The sequence below is a fragment of the Heptranchias perlo genome, chromosome 11 (assembly GCF_035084215.1).
Source record: "Heptranchias perlo isolate sHepPer1 chromosome 11, sHepPer1.hap1, whole genome shotgun sequence".
Taxonomy (NCBI): Eukaryota; Metazoa; Chordata; class Chondrichthyes; order Hexanchiformes; family Hexanchidae; genus Heptranchias; species Heptranchias perlo.
In genome coordinates, this window is record NC_090335.1 from 37,972,576 (window position 1) to 37,988,750 (window position 16,175).

Here is a 16,175-nt window from a genome sequence, read left to right on the forward strand (position 1 = left end):
TCTCAAAGAATGTCCAAATTCCATTATTTCTCTTTGAAATAAGCCCCAACTATCAATCATCTTAAATAAATATCACAAATGTGTTTGAACATGCACCCAAGTCAATCTGTCCCAATAATCTCTGTATTTTATTAGAGGTATGATACAGAAGAAGTAGCAGATTTAATCACTGAAGGTACAATATCATATGATATCATGTCATTTATTCTATAGGCATCAGTAATAATCTCAATATCTTCTGACATGATACATTACAACAGTAAATTGAAATGATAATTTATTCCAATAAATTATCCCTTAATAATTTCCTGTATGTGCCATGGTCTGGAATTCAATTTCTTAAATAGAATGGGAACTGTAACAGATAAACTATAGATTGTGAAGAATGTCACTGCAATAGTATTGTACTACCAAATTTCATTCACTTGAGAAGATTTCATAACTATTTTTCAATTTGTGAGAGACCCATAACCAATAATTATGATGGGTGAAAATGAAATTCCTTTTGGTAAGTAAAAAATAACTCTTTCAACCTTTAAGTTTCAAAATAATGGTGATGCTAAAACTCAGATGGATGAACCAATCAATCAAATTTCTGACCTTTTCCATCAGTCTGCACTCTAAGTCCGTTGTTTTTCCAGTTGGTTTCTCACCCTCTCAGACACTTAGTCTGCCACAATGTATTCTTACCCCGTCATGATGATCTGTCATTCAGATACATTGCGCTGTTTTATCAGAAGCTAGTTATTCTAAGTCTTTCTGCACTGTTTAGCGAGAAAGAGCTGCAAATATGGGTATGAGAGGCAGTGCTGTGGGTGAATTTGTGAGGGGGTGTGACCCCTAAATGCAGCTGTCATCCACAATTTGTAGACTTGGAAAATATCCCAAAAAGTACCATTTGCAGAGCTGTAATCTGCAGAGTTTGATTGTTTTAGCAAAAATGTGGAAAATCCACATGACTTTTAAATCCATTCTTCAATATTGAGAGTAGATGGAGACCATTAAGTGGTAATTCCTTCAAATAGATTATTCTTTACTTTTGTCGAAGCAGTGTATATCTCTGCTGTTCAATTTTTATAACACACACATTGTTACATTAAAAAATTGACTGATACTTGTGAACCCACATTTAGTTCAATTGTATGCCCTGCGTACCAGGATTTTCATGACAAACTGTGGCTTATTGTTTCTGGCTAGATATGTTTCACAAAAGTGCCTCAACATATCAGTGTGGACAAAGTCAGCTATTCACAAATGAGCCACACAGAATCATACTAAAACCAGTATTGTTGCCTTAATATAAATGTGAATGCATCTACTGTGACCATTAAACTTTCTAGCAAAACAGAATGGTTTATTGTGGCATGAAAAGGAAACATTTTACATTCACCCATGGATTGGTTTTTCAGAATGCCCAACAGATATGTTGAAAATTAAGAACGTCTGCATTTTTGAATTAGACCCTCTAATATTTCACAAGAAATCATTTGCATTGTTGTATTTAAAAGGTGTGTGAGGAAATGCAGTTTATTTAGTAGATCACAAAGGAAAGCCCGAACAAAGTGGTTAAAAAGTAGTTGTAACTGTACTGAGGTTTTATAATCCACTGAACATTCTAATCAGACTAACTATTTCAATTGGATAATGTCATAATCATTATTTATCCCAATTCCTGTAATGCATAAATTTTGCTTTAACACTTATCAAGTTGAAAGATGATTGCATTGAGAATATTATTTTCCTGTACACTGGCCTGCTAATATGCATTTGCCAAACCTCACAATAACACTGCTACACCAAAATACTATTTTATTTTTTTCTGAATCTGTGACTCTCAGCCTTGTTACTGCTAAATTAAATGCTTAATTCAGGGCAATTTTGTAGTTTGGGCTCATTCAAACTGCAGATTACTTTAAGACTATTTGAATTTGGTTCGATTCACTTTTGATCATTACTATTTACTTGGCTATGATTTAAATGCTTGAGTCCTGGAGGACAGAAGGAGGATGGCTCATGTACAGTGTCAAAATAAGTGGACATCCAGATTGTATCCTCAAATTTTAGATGGATGGTGGAATTCAATATAGATTACAAAATGTGTTTATTAGTACAATTTATATATTGTGCATTAATAATATGGTTTGAAAGACATGGACTAGGTTAATTTTAAAATTAGGTTTGGAAACAATCAGATAACCTATTTGCTATAAATACTTATGTTATTATCAAATGGAGGCTCACAGTAAAAAAAAATGAGGTAATAAAAAGAGACATGTTATAAATCTGTTTTATGATTACAATGTACATTTTCTCCACAGTTCCACCAAGGATCTACAACATCTCGTCCAACATCATAGTCAATGAAGGCAGTAATGTGACTCTCGTGTGCTTAGCTAATGGAAGACCAGAGCCTGTCATAAATTGGAGACACATTTCCCCTTCAGGTAAGAGAAAAGGTTATCATTTCTGAGCTCGAATCCAGGCCATTTTGTCACAATCATTGGCTTATGTAAACAAAGTTGCTGTTGTATGGACCCTTCCAAAATACATGACATTTGGACAGAATTTATTGTAAAGATTGTTGTAAGAGTACATTACCTGCTTGCTAACTTTACAAGGGTAAAAACCCTGAGATTCTATTTGAACACCAGAGCAGAAAGATCTGTTTAGCAAAAAATATAGCATTGAACCACAAACTAGACAATGAACTGGAATTAGATATGTGTAACATCTGTACTTTTGTTTCAACCATAACTAGTTTTAAGCATCACTACTTTTAATGTTCGGCATGGTGGCTGTAAGAGGTAGCCATAATTTGTAATTGTATACTAGAAGCTTCTCATCCACATCCTTCTCCGACCTACTCTCCTGATGGAACTGACTGATGCTGGGTATGATTCCACGGTCGCTGACAGACCCCAATACCTTGCCTATGTAGCCATTCTTCTTGTGTGAGCATAGACAGTGACTGTCAAAAGACTGTTTGACAATGAGGGCACCGCAGTAGATTCTGATCTTGTCCTCACCCGATCCCTAAACACATTCATTTTCCAAAAAGAGCCACTTGGATAAGAACAATTGAGTATGAGAATAGATTAGCAGCTTACATAAAAGGGAACCCAAAAGTCTTTTATAAACATATAAATAGTAAATGGGTGGGGCCGATTAGGGTCAAAAAAGATCATCTTGTGGAGGCAGAGGGTATGGCCGAGGTACTAAATGAATACTTTGCTTCGGTCTTCACTAGAGAAGAGGATGCTGCCAATGTAGCAGTAAAGGAGGAGGTAGTAGTGATATTGGATAGGATAAAAATAGATAAAGGGGAGGTACTCTGAAAGGTTGGCAGCACTCAAAGTAGAAAAGTCACCGGGTCCAGATGGGATGCATCCTAGGTTGCTGAGAGAAGTAAGGATAGAAATTGCGGAGGCTCTGGCCACAATATTCCAATCCTCCTTAGATATGGGGGTGGTGCCAGTGGACTGGAGGATTGCAAACATCACACCCCTTTTCAAGAAAGAGAGGGATAAACCTGGCAATTACAGGCCAGTCAGCCTAACATCGGTAGTTAGAAACTTTTAGGGACAATAATATGGGACAAAATTAATTGGCACTTGGAAAAGTATGGACTGGTAAATGAAAGTAAGCATGGATTTGTTGAAGGAAAATTGTGTTTGACTAACTTGATTGAGTTCTTTGGTGAATTAATGGAGAGGGTTGATGAGGGTAGTGTGGTTGATGTGTATATGGACTTCCAAAAGGCATTTGATAAAGTAGCACAGAATAGACCTGTTAGCAAAATTAAAGCCCATGGGATTAAAGGGACAATGGCAGTGTGGATACAAAATTGGCTAAGGGACAGAAAGCAGAGAGTAGTGGTGAACGATTGTTTTTCAGACTGGAATAGTGTTCCCCAGGGGCAGGTATTAGGACCACTGCTCATTTGGATATATATTAATGACATGGACTTGGGTATAGAAGGTATAATTTCAAAGTTTGCAGGTGACATGAAACTTGGAAATGTAGTAAACAATGTGGAGGGTAATAACAGACTTTAGGAGGACATAGACAAACTAGTGAAATGGGCAGACACATGGCAAATGAAATTTAACACAGAAAAGTGCGAAATGATACATTTTGGTAGGAAGAATGAGGAGAAGCAATATAAACTAAATGATACAATTTTAAATGGGGTGCAGGAACAGAGAGACCTGGGGGTATATGTGCACAAATCCTTGAAGGTGGCAGGACAAGTTGAAGAGGCTGTTAAAAAAGCATATGGGATCCTGGGCTTTATTAATAGAGGAAAAGAGTACAAAAGCAAGGGTGTTATGCTAAACCTTTATGAGACTCTGGTTATGTCTCAGCTGGATTACTGTGTTCAATTCTGGGCACCACACTTTAGGAAGGATGCCAAGGCCTTAGAGAGGATACAGAAGAGATTTACTTGAATGGCATCAGGGATGGGAGACTTCAGTTATGTGGAGAGACGGCAGAAGTCGTAGAGCAAAGACAGTTGAGGGGAGATTTGATATGTTCAAAATCATAAACAGTTTTGATAGAGTAAATAAGGAAAAACTGTTTCCAGTGGCAGAAGGGTCGGTAACCAGAGGACATAGATTTAAGGTAATTTGCAAAAAAACCAGAGGCTACATGAGGAAACATTTTTTTATCCAGCGGGTTGTTATGATCTGGAATGTACTGCATGAAAGGGGTGGTGGAAGCAGATTTAATTATGACTTTCGAAAACGAATTGGCTAAATACTTGAAGGGAAAAAAATTACAGGGCTATGGGGAAAAAGCAGGGGAGTGGGGCTATCTGAACAGCTCTTTCTAAGAGCTGGAACCGGCATGATGGGCTGAATGGCCTCCTTCTGTGCTGTATCATTCTATGAAACAATAATGAGCAGGAAACGTGCATGATTTTTTCCCCCCATCTCCCTAACTGTAGCCAATTGTAATGTCCCCATCACTGCCCTGACTGATGTGATCTTAAAAACTTAATTGATTCTTCAATTCATTCAACTGTGTTGTAGACCAGATTGAACATCAAACTTGGAAATTTGATGGAAAAATATGTCTTGTCGTGACTAGTTGGCACCTATTTTATTTTTCACCATAAATCTTTAAAGATGGGGTTGGAGCACTTCTCCCCTTTGCTAAATGAACACTAGTTTGAGTTTGCTCTTCTTGACAAGATAGATCAGGTACTGGTAACCGGTTCATCAATCCTTGGTACAATTCTGGTCAGTCCCTAATTTTCTATGAGCAGGCGTTCTGTGGAAAAGCAGTCCAGGGCCCAAATACAACATGCTTTCTGAGTTTTCATCTTTATTGAGATTTCACACTGTCTTTTAAATATTGGGCCAGAATTTGTTGTCAAAATAACAGTGAGTCTAATATTGGGCCAGAATTTGTTGTCAAAATAACAGTGAGTCTAATGGCACTTGCCGTTATTTATGCGCAAATGCTACAGCAACTTCAGGCAAGGGGTAGATGCATGATTAAATGCGGATATCCAAAGGTTACTGTCCGAGCTGTGCTACTCCGCCGTTAGCTTCACGAAAACGGCATCTCACTGTCTACCTTACCATTGAAATGCATTGTGAAGTTGCTGTATTTGCGCGGTAGATACGAACTAAACTCGTCACAGAAAGTTAGGTCTTGTCCATTTGAGTCTAAATACCCTTTTAACAACCTGATTTGTGTTAATTACTGCCAGTCAACCGCTCTGGCACTGAAAATTAACTATTACAAGAGTGGAGTCTCATTTTTTCAGGTATTAATTGTTGGAGATTTTAAAAATGTCAAATTTTATATATTTTTTTACTTTTCCTTTCTGTCCCTTTTTTCTCTCTCTGCCATAATCCAATCTTTCTTTCTCTCTTATTTCTCTTTCTGTACCTGATTTGACTTGAATTCATCCATTCTAACTTACACTTCCTTCTCAGGCCTTATGCTGTTAATTTCACAATCCTTCAATTTGATTGGTTAAATAGATACCCTGTTGCGAGCCCTGTTCACTCAGGTCCCAGATGCCCTGTTTCCCTCACTGCGACATTATCAGCTCACATTTTCAGCAACTCGCCCTGCAAAAAATTTAAAAACCTAAACGGGCAAGAGCAAGTCTAACTAATGGCAGATGTCATTAGATGCCCTGCTACAGCAAAATATGGTCCATTTTTTTAAATTAAGGGAGGAGCATTAATGTTTGAAATTGCCTATAATCTGTTTTTCTGCATTTTCAGAAATAACCTTATCAAGAAAGGTGTTGTGATTTTTAAAAGCTTCTAATTCTGTTGTAAATTCTAGTTTATATTGCATGATGTGTAGATTATAACCTACAATCGTTGTTCAATTGTCAAAGATATTCCTGGCAATTTGGTGTATACATATAGAGGATACCACATTTAAACCTAGCACAAAGGAAGATGGAAGTGGTTGTTGGAGGCGAATCATCTCAGCCCCAGGACATTGCTGCAGGAGTTCCTCAGGGCAGTGTCCTAGGCTCAAACATCTTCAGCTGCTTCATCAATGACCTTCCCTCCATCGTCAGAAGTGGGGATGTTTGCTGATGATTGCACAGTGTTCAGTTCCATTCGCAACCCCTCAGATAATGAAGCAGTCCATGCCCACATACAGCAAGACCTGGACAACATCCAGGCTTGGACTGATAAGTAGCAAGTAACAAGTGCCAGGCAATGACAGTCTTCAACAAGAGAGATTCTAACCACCTCCCCTTAACATTCAACTGCATTACCATCACCAGATCCCCCATCATCCACATCCTGGGAGTCACCATTAACCAGAAACTTAACTGGACCAGCTACATAAATACTGTGGCTACAAGAGCAGGTCAGAGACTGGGTATTCTGCAGCAAGTGACTCACCTCCTGACTCCCCAAAGCCTTTCCACCTACAAGGCACAAATCAGGAATGTGATGGAATACTCTCCACTTGCCTGGATGGGTGCAGCTCCAACAACACTCAAGAAGCTTGACATCATCCAGGACAAAGCAGGCCGCTTGATTGGCACCCCATCCACCACCTTAAACATTCACTCCCTCCACCACCAGTGCACCGTGGCTGCAGTGTGCACCATCCACAGGATGCACTGCAGCAACTCACCAAGGCTTCTTCGACAGCACCTCCCAAACCCAGGGCCTCTACCACCTAGAAGGACAAGGGCAGCAGGCGCATGGGAACACCACCACCTGCACGTTCCCCTCCAAGTCACACACCATCCTGACTTGGAAATATATCGCTGTTCCTTCATTGTCGCTGGGTCAAAATCCTGGAACTCCCTACCTAACAGCATTGTGGGAGAACTTTCACCACAGGCACTGCAGCAGTTCAAGATGGCAGCTCACCACCACCTTCTCAAGGGCAATTAGGGATGGGCAATATATGCTGGCCTTGCCAGCGATGCCCACATCCCATGAATGAATAAAAAAATTAAAAATAAACAACTGGCCTCATAACAAATAACTATCAGTCATATCTGGTCACATCCACAAGTTAAAATAAGCAATTCCTTAGAAGCCACGTATTCCATCTTGCCTATGTAACAATTGCTTCAGAAAGTAATCAATTGTGTGACTTGCTTTTCAGGATGGTAAGGTGCTATTTAGTTGCTGTTATTTTACTACAAATTTTTCTATCAAATGTTAAAATTTGAAAAACTTTATATTGAAGAAATGAACGAGAGAGTGTGTGTTCGTGTGGATATGCTTGCCACACTCAAATGTATTACATTGTCATATCCCCAAAATGTGTCATTCCATTCAGAGTAAAATTGCTAGAGATAATCAAATTCTCACCAAATGTCTGTACTTCAGAATAGCCATCGTGCTGCTGACAATGATAATATTCACTGTTAAATCTTTAAATGTGCCAATAATAATTGTGAAAAAGACACATACAAATTAGATAAATATATTAGTATGCAGAGGGCCTAAGCATGAACTGCTTTATATTTTACTGCCATTGGTGACCCCGTGACTCTCAAGTAGTAATGAATGAATTCTGCGTACTTCATTCATAGCTTGAAATTTAAAGTAATGTAGTACAGGGTGGCAAGATGGCACAATGTTGGTGTTCCAGCTTTTTCTGCCACAGAGTGGTAAGATGCCACTCTGTGCCAATGATTCGCCACATGGCGAGCTTCAATCTAGTTATGACATTCTACGAGGCACAGAATGGAGCATGCAGGGAGGAGAGAAAAAAAGTTAATAGTAACCCCAGCTCTTGTGTATTTCCTGCTGACCAGTTATAGAGTGGCACCAATAGAAAGCTAGAATAGGTTTGAGACCAACAAAGGTGAAGAATGGGATAAAAAAATTACAAAGTGATGTTGAATGTCACCACCTCGTGGATTTATTAAAGTAAATGATTAATTATCTATTTAAATGTCATTACTTTTTTTTAGTTTCAAGGCAAGGCTTGCTGTGTTCAGCAGAGGAAGTAAAAATTGTGATTCTTTTAAAGGGTGTGTTACATGTGATGTATCCAACATAGATTTCCAAAACTTATGAATGAGTTAAACTGAAGCTGCTGTAAATTGTTTGAGTGTATCTTTGAGTACTTGATGTCACAATTTTGTGCCAGAGATAAAATTAGGCACTGTAGATTCACAAAGAGAAACTCAATCACTGTTTCTTCACTGAAAGCAATGAGCTGATTTTTAGACTGAAAAGATGTCATTAAAATAGGCCATTATATATTTACTTAAAGAAACAATGTGAGGTGACACGTCATACTAAATAAATTGTATTTGAATATAACAGCTTCAATTAAGTTGTGCCAATAAAAATAACCTTTCATGTTAAAATCTATAGTCTTTATATACTTTTTTTAAAAAAAGAAAGAAAATTGGTCATTTCATAATGAGCTTTTCTGACCTGGAGCCAGGAATTTACAAGCATTTACAATTGCCCTGTGATTGACCCAAAGAGTTTAAAAGCAATTGCAATTACGTGGATTTGCCTGTTTTACCACTTTCCTACAGGGCGTACCTCAACAGTAGCCCTAAAGAGATAAGGCAGGATAGCAGTTAAATATCCCAACCATGCTATGATTGGCCATAAACAATGGCATAGGAGGTCCATTGGTCCTTTATCATCAGACTGAATGTCCAGTTCATTTGATGTTATTCCACTTGTTTAACTTCATCTAAGTAGAAGAACAAACTATTTACACTACACGTAAATACAGAGATAGATAATTACATATGCACAAGAAACTATTCAGGTACCCATGCTCCAATCACATCAGTTTATGTCTATTTAGAGTGTTCAGAATAATGCACTGTTTCCCTTTATGTTCTCCAGGCTGATTCAGCTGTATAGGCAGAATTTTAAATAATATTTGACACTGCCAAACAAAGTGTTACAGAAAAGTCTAACGTTTGCTTCACTGGCAGTACAACCAAACTATTTGGAGTGGTTCATCAATGAATGACAATGTCTCTATTTCTTTCCACTTGATCTCAGTCCTATGCAGTGCACTAGCAGATCAGCTCTCCCTGGTGACAACTTTTGCTTTATCATTCATCACCCCGCTCTCAACAAACAAATCTCATTTTTGGTGCTGGGAATGTTTTGTCGTTACTGATCAATAGACTCTGGGATAGCCACAGATATAAAGTCGTCCTTCCCCCTCCTTCAGTGTTTGGAAGCCCATTTTTGTCTGTTTTGCCTTGTTAATTTCACCCTTGGAAACGTGAATAGTTAGATTTTTATCTTAACGCTTCATCTGCTTTCAAGCAAACTGCAGCACTCACTACAGCACTGTGGTGTGTGTGAAAATCTCATTTATATTTGGTATTTCTACAAGATTTTGGATTATTTGTAGGACTAAAATAATACAGGCCATTCTCACCTGATGTCACAAGGGTTGGATTATGCAGGCTGTCTGTCATACTGGAATTGAAACAGTCATATCCTGAAACCCATTGATGTAACTTCTTTGATAGCTTCTTTCAGTTCTGTAATACTTGCTCTCAGTCTCAACTGTTCTAGAAGCTGCCCCTCTGATATTATTTCTGCAGCTAATGTTGGTGGCTATATGAAATGTTTGGAGAAGGCTCAAACCGGCCAAATAGCCCATAAAATACATTGCTGGGTTGTATGGGGGCCAACAAGCATGGTTGCCTCTGATAGTAAGTCCACGATCTGTTTATTTGATCGTGGGGCTGGTGCTGTCACTTGACGCTGTGAGCATCAACAAAGGAGATTACTTAACTTAATACAGACTGAAATTCTGCAGGGGTTCCACTGGAGTTACAGCAGGAGGCTGATGGAACCCCTGCGGAATTTCACTCTATTCCATAGGAACATAGGAACAGGAGTAGGCCATTCAGCCCCTTGAGCTTGTTCCGCCATTCAATTAGATCATGGCTGATCTGTATCTTAACTCCTATTTACCAGCCTTTGTTCTGTAACCTTTAATACCCTTGCCTAACAAAAATAAATCAATCTCACTTTTGAAATTTTCAATTGCTCAACAGCTTTTTGGGGGAGAGAGTTCCAGATTTCCACCACCCTTTGTGTGAAGAAGTGGTTCCTGACTTCACCCCTGAATTGCCTAGCTCTAATTTTAAGGTTATGCCCCCTTGTTCTGGACTCCCCCACCAAAGGAAACAGTTTCTCTCTACCTACCCTATTAAATCCTTTAATCACCTTAAACACCTCAATTAAATCATCCCTTAATCTTCTATACTTTTACACACTTCTAGCAGCAGCATAATATCTTTTACGCTGCCTGAGTGTGCCCGACTTGTTAAGTTATTTCTGTGTGATTCGAGGGCTCGGTGTTCAGATTTGTGGTATTGATCTGTGGGATTGTTTGTAGCTCAGAACGTTTGAAGGGACTATTAGGAATGCTTTTCAGTAGTTTTTGCATGCAACTGTCATGAATTATGTTGTCCAATGTCATTCACATTGCAATAATTTCTCTGCAGAAGAAAGTATCGTAGAAAATTAACAGTGCCCCGCAGCAAAAAAATGTATCACAAAGGACCGTGCTGCAGCAGATATTACATTTGCAGCAGTACAAATCTTGCTAGTGGTTATAACATGAGCTTTCAAATAGAATTTTCAGAGCAGGCTGTTTCTGATTGTTCCATGAATTGAGTCTGTTTGAAATCTGCCCAGCAAGGCAACTATCGTGTTTCTGGATTCTTTGGCCATTTTACCATGGAAAGGATCTAGATACGAGTTATTTGAAAATATGTTTTGAGTTGAAGCTTGCTTTAAAGTGGTTAGTGTCGAAGGACCGCCTCATTACGTTGTGAATCCAAAGTCAGATAAAAGGTGAATGATAGGCTAATCAGAAGTCATTTCTCACAGAGACGAAAGAATGAGCAATTTGTTGGCTTCTCTCCGTAAGAAATAAATACTTTACATTGTAGTACATTCAGTGACTCATCATGGCCTGTATAATGTCATTCTCATTATCCTGCTATGTTCACTTTTATCTTACCTGCAACATCCTTGATAACATTTCTTTTTTGCATGTATCTTTAACAACTGCTACTTTCTTTCATGTTCATGTGTGCCCTGCGCTGCTACTTTACATTGATATTCATGTTTTACTATTGCGCTTTTATTTAAATCATCATAACTTCTTCCAGACCTATTCCCAGATCTTCTGAATGGTTGACACCAAAATCCCTTTTTGGAAGGCTTTGCAGGTGATGCAGGCATCGCTGGCAGTGGGTTTGGATCAGAAATCGGCTGTGTAATAGGTTGATTGGGTGCCTGATTTTCCAACGGGTGAGTTGGGGATATAAATATGCACTACCAGCGCACACAGCCTCATTTCAATACTTGAAAAACCCATATAAGGGTTCCACACGAATTTCACATCCCAGGTAAGGCTTTGTCCACAGAATGATCCTCGCTTGTAAAACTTTTGATGGATAGCCCTCTTTTTTTTTCCATTTTTGTGTATTTTCTTCTGGTAAAACTTTCCTTAATTATCCTTGATGGCTGCTGGCATTTAAATCACACGATACAAGGAGGTAAGGATGGACGCTGCTTTAGGAATTATGAACATACTGCACCATTTAGACGACACGACAACGCAAAATCGTCGAGCAGAAATTGATAGCCAAGTTCCGCACCCATGAGGACGGCCTCAACCGGGATCTTGGGTTCATGTCACGCTACACGTTACCCCACCAGCGAACAAATGTTATCTGTTTTTAATATAATGGGTCATTTGCTGGCTCTCTCTGCCTTCCGGATGTTTCTGCCTCTCTCTGTGTTTTTTTTTCTCTGTTTTTTTTCCCTGTTTGTTTTTTTGTTGAATGTGTATTCGGGGGTTCTGCAGGTAACACCTCTCTGTCTGAACACGGTGATTGCCTTGGCAACGGGCAGTTGCAGGGGCAGTCTGTAAACACCATGTATTGTTCAATATGTATAAATGCGTAGGCTTCAAGGAGATCTTGAAACATTTGCCTGAGGAAGGAGAAAATCTCCGAAAGCTTGTGAATTTAAAATAAAATTGCTGGACTATAACTTGGTGTTGTAAAATTGTTTACCACCATTTAGACGAGGAAGAGGAGTTTGTGAGGGGCCAACTAATGCAGAAGTAATGACCTCTGAGGATTTTGGCTACACTCCATCACTACTCTGGAAGCAACATTTATTGACCTCTACATACATATCTGCACATGTAAGAGGAATGTTCTGTTCACTGCCTTTGCTTCACAAGACAGGCTGCTACAGAATGGTGCCACCTGCTGCACTGTGGCCTGCAGGCAATCTCTATATCAGGATAGTTCTTCCTGTAGTAATGAAGGTTACCACAGCATGAATCTTTCATACTGCTGGATCCTTCCGAACCATCCCAGGAGACATCTTCCACATTAACTGCAGTGCACACGTATATCAAGCAAGTGACAAACCAATGGGTGCAAGAGCAAAACTTTCATCGCTTTCCCATGAAGGAAGCATCATCTGGATAGGTTGCACAGATTTCACTGCATGGCAGAGTTCCCTCAAGTGCAAAGCATTGTGCATGGTACCCATGTGGGCATCTGGACCTTTCATATGTACCCCATAGGTTTCATGAACAGAAGGGATTTTCACTCAATTAATGTTCATGTAGTAGCTGACCATAGAAACATCATCATGCCTATTAAATAGTGGCTGGTTTCAGGAAACAACCACGATATTGTCATTGTGCAGCATTCCACAATGGCTGCATTATTTGAAGGAGAAGAAACACTGTGGATGGCTTTTGAGAAAACAGAGGTAGCCTCTGCACCTATGGCGACTAAGTTTACTGAGAAACCCCCCCAACAGCAGAGGAACAGATGGGCCTCAACACCTCACCACCTGTTTCCTCAGCTGCCACCTCTGCCTTTGAGACAGTGGTACCAGGCATCTTAGGCAGAATGAAAGATCATGTGCTAAAGGGCAATGGTTGTGCACAATGGGTGTGACAGTTCTGAACTTAGGTTTGTACCATAGTTGATGGTCCCCACAAGAAACATGGGCAAAAGTGAAGACTTCACTTACCTTCTCATCTTTTTACCTTGCGTGATATTGGCATACTTCTTTCTTGTTTGCAGACAGGTATGAGGGACCCAGGCAACTGCATTCAGTCAGTCAGTGATTTCCCTCCAGACAGTGTTTTTACTGGAGAGTGGCCTTCGGCCGCAAATAGGGCCAATCTCTTTTGGTGCCCCACCTGCAACTTTAAAGCTTCAAAGGGAGCAGTATTGCCCACATGTCTCTGTTATGCCATTGTGAGCACTTAGTCTTAGCTCTCAAAATTGGAACTTAAGTTTATTCTTTCAGTATCACATTGGCATGTATTTGGAGTCATCCACCCCCACCAAAAATCTGATTGCCTTGCTCCATTACAGAGCGTACTTGTATGTACAGACCTGGTTGCTAAGCAAAACTTTTCTCAAATGCCGTGGTGTCATTATTCACAAACATTGCACACTCCACAGCTGCATTAGCAAACTTTCGTACATTTATTCATGAGTAGCCTGTTAGCAGCTGGGGAAACATTAAAGGATCTTTATCACAGATCTCTGGTAATTGCCTCCATTATCACTAACAGAATCACATTGTCAAAAATGTCATGTTTCCAAATGTATGTTCCCACGATTTTGTTAGCAATTGTAAACTAAGATGAAAAATGGGATTTCTCCCATTTTGGGAAAAAAAAGAGAACAATCAAGCCCCATGTTGTTAGGCTTCTCTACCTTCAGCTTTTTCTTAGCCATGCCTGAAACAATGGGTTCTCACCAACAAATCTAACACAATCATCTGTTACTAAAAATGGTTAGCAGAAATATACTGTGTTACTGTGTTCTGTATGCGGAGGCATTGTAAACAATTCTCCTGGAAGGTGGATAACCCAGAGACTCGGACATTACACTTCAGTTCGAGAGGGAAAACATTGATCCAACCCAGTCATTAATTTTTGCTCCAATCAAGTGAGGGTCACTCATGCAGTGTAACAGATATCAAAGAATTGAAGGTAAGTGTGGACATATGTAATACTGTGGACAAAATTCTATAATAAGCATTGGCATCTACATTAGTGTTTGTGCCATTAGTGATTAGTGTAAATGTGAGGGCCAATTCGTAAAGCATGCTTTCACATTCTGCGAGTGTACCGTGCTTAATTGGGAAAATAGATCTGTGTGCCTGATTTACGTGCTGCTGAATTCAGTAATTGCAAAATTTTCCAACATTATGGAGGCTGCATATGTGGAACTTGCATGAGCTCATTAGACCTCTTACCATAGTATCAAAGTAGGTACAGCACAGGAGGAGGCCATTTGGCCCATTGGGCCTGTGTTGGCTCTTTGAAAGAGCTATCCAATTAGTTCCACTCTCTTGCTCTTTCCCCATAGCCCTGTAAATATTTTCCCTTCAAGTATTTATCCAATTCCCTTTTGAAAGTTACTATTGAATTTGTTTCCACCACCCTTTCAGGGGGTGCATTCCAGGTCATAACAACTCATTGCATAAATAAATGTTTCCTCATGTCACCTCTGGCTCTTAAATCACCTTAAATCTGTGTCTTCTGGGCCTCTGGGTTACCGACTCTGCTGCCACTGGCATCAGTGTGTCCTTATTTACTCTGTTAAAACCGTTCATGATTTTGAACACCTCTATCAAATCTCCTCTTAGCCTTCTCTGTTCTAAGGAGAACAACCCCAACTTCACCAGTCTGTCCACATAATTGAAGTCCCTCAACCCTGGTACCATTCTAGTACATCTCTTCTGCACTCTCTCTAAGACCGTGACATCCTTCCTAAAGTGTGGTGCCCAGAATTGAACACAGTACTCCAGCTGAGGCATAATCAATGTTTTATAAAGGTTTAGCATAACATCCTTGCTTTTGTACTCTATGCCTCTGTTTATGAAGCCCAGGATCCCATAAGTTTATTAATGGCCTTCTCAACTTGTCCTGCCACCTTCATAGATTTGTGTACATACACCCCTATGTCTCTCTGTTCCTGCACTCCCTTTAAAATTGTACTATTTAGTTTATATTGCCTCTCCTCATTCTTCCTACCAAAATGTTTCACTTCACACTTCTCTGCATTAAAGTCTGCTACTATCCTCCACTATGTTTACTATATTTCTGAGTTTAGTATCATCTGCAAACTTTGAAATTATACCCTCTGGACCCAAGTCCAGGTCATTAATATATATCAAAAAGAGCAGTGGTCTGAGTACTGACTCCTGGGGAACACCACTGTATACTTCCCTCCAGTCTGAAAAACAACTGTTCACCACTACTCTCTGCTTTCTGTTCCTTAGCCAATTTTGTATCCATGCTGCCATTGTCCCTTTAATCCCATGGACTTCAATTTTGCTAACAGGTCTATTATGTGGTACTTTATCAAATGCCTTTTGAAAGTCCATATACATATCAACCGCACTACCCTCATCAACCCTCTCCATTAATTCACCAAAGAACTCAATCAAGTTAGTCAAACGTGATTTTCCTTTAACAAATCCATGCTGATTTTAATTTATTCGCCCATACTTTTCCAAGGTGCCAATTAATTTTGTCCCGGATTATTGTCTCCAAAAATTTCCCCACCACCGATGTTGGGCTAACTGGCCTGTGTCATTTGCAGTCCTCCAGTCCTCTGGCACCTCTCCCATATCTAAGGAGGATTGGAAGATTGTGGCCAG

The 16,175-nt window shown here is 39.6% G+C and overlaps 1 protein-coding gene across 1 annotated transcript in view; it reads left to right on the forward strand.

The window, feature by feature from the left end:
* The window catches only part of LOC137327226 (limbic system-associated membrane protein-like), a 693,787-nt gene that overhangs the window by 404,194 nt on the left and 273,418 nt on the right, over positions 1 to 16,175 (forward strand). Inside the window, exon 3 of the mRNA XM_067992822.1 lies at positions 2,319 to 2,444. Coding sequence (XP_067848923.1) covers positions 2,319 to 2,444 — 126 coding nt within the window. The remainder of the gene's footprint in view (positions 1 to 2,318; positions 2,445 to 16,175) is intronic.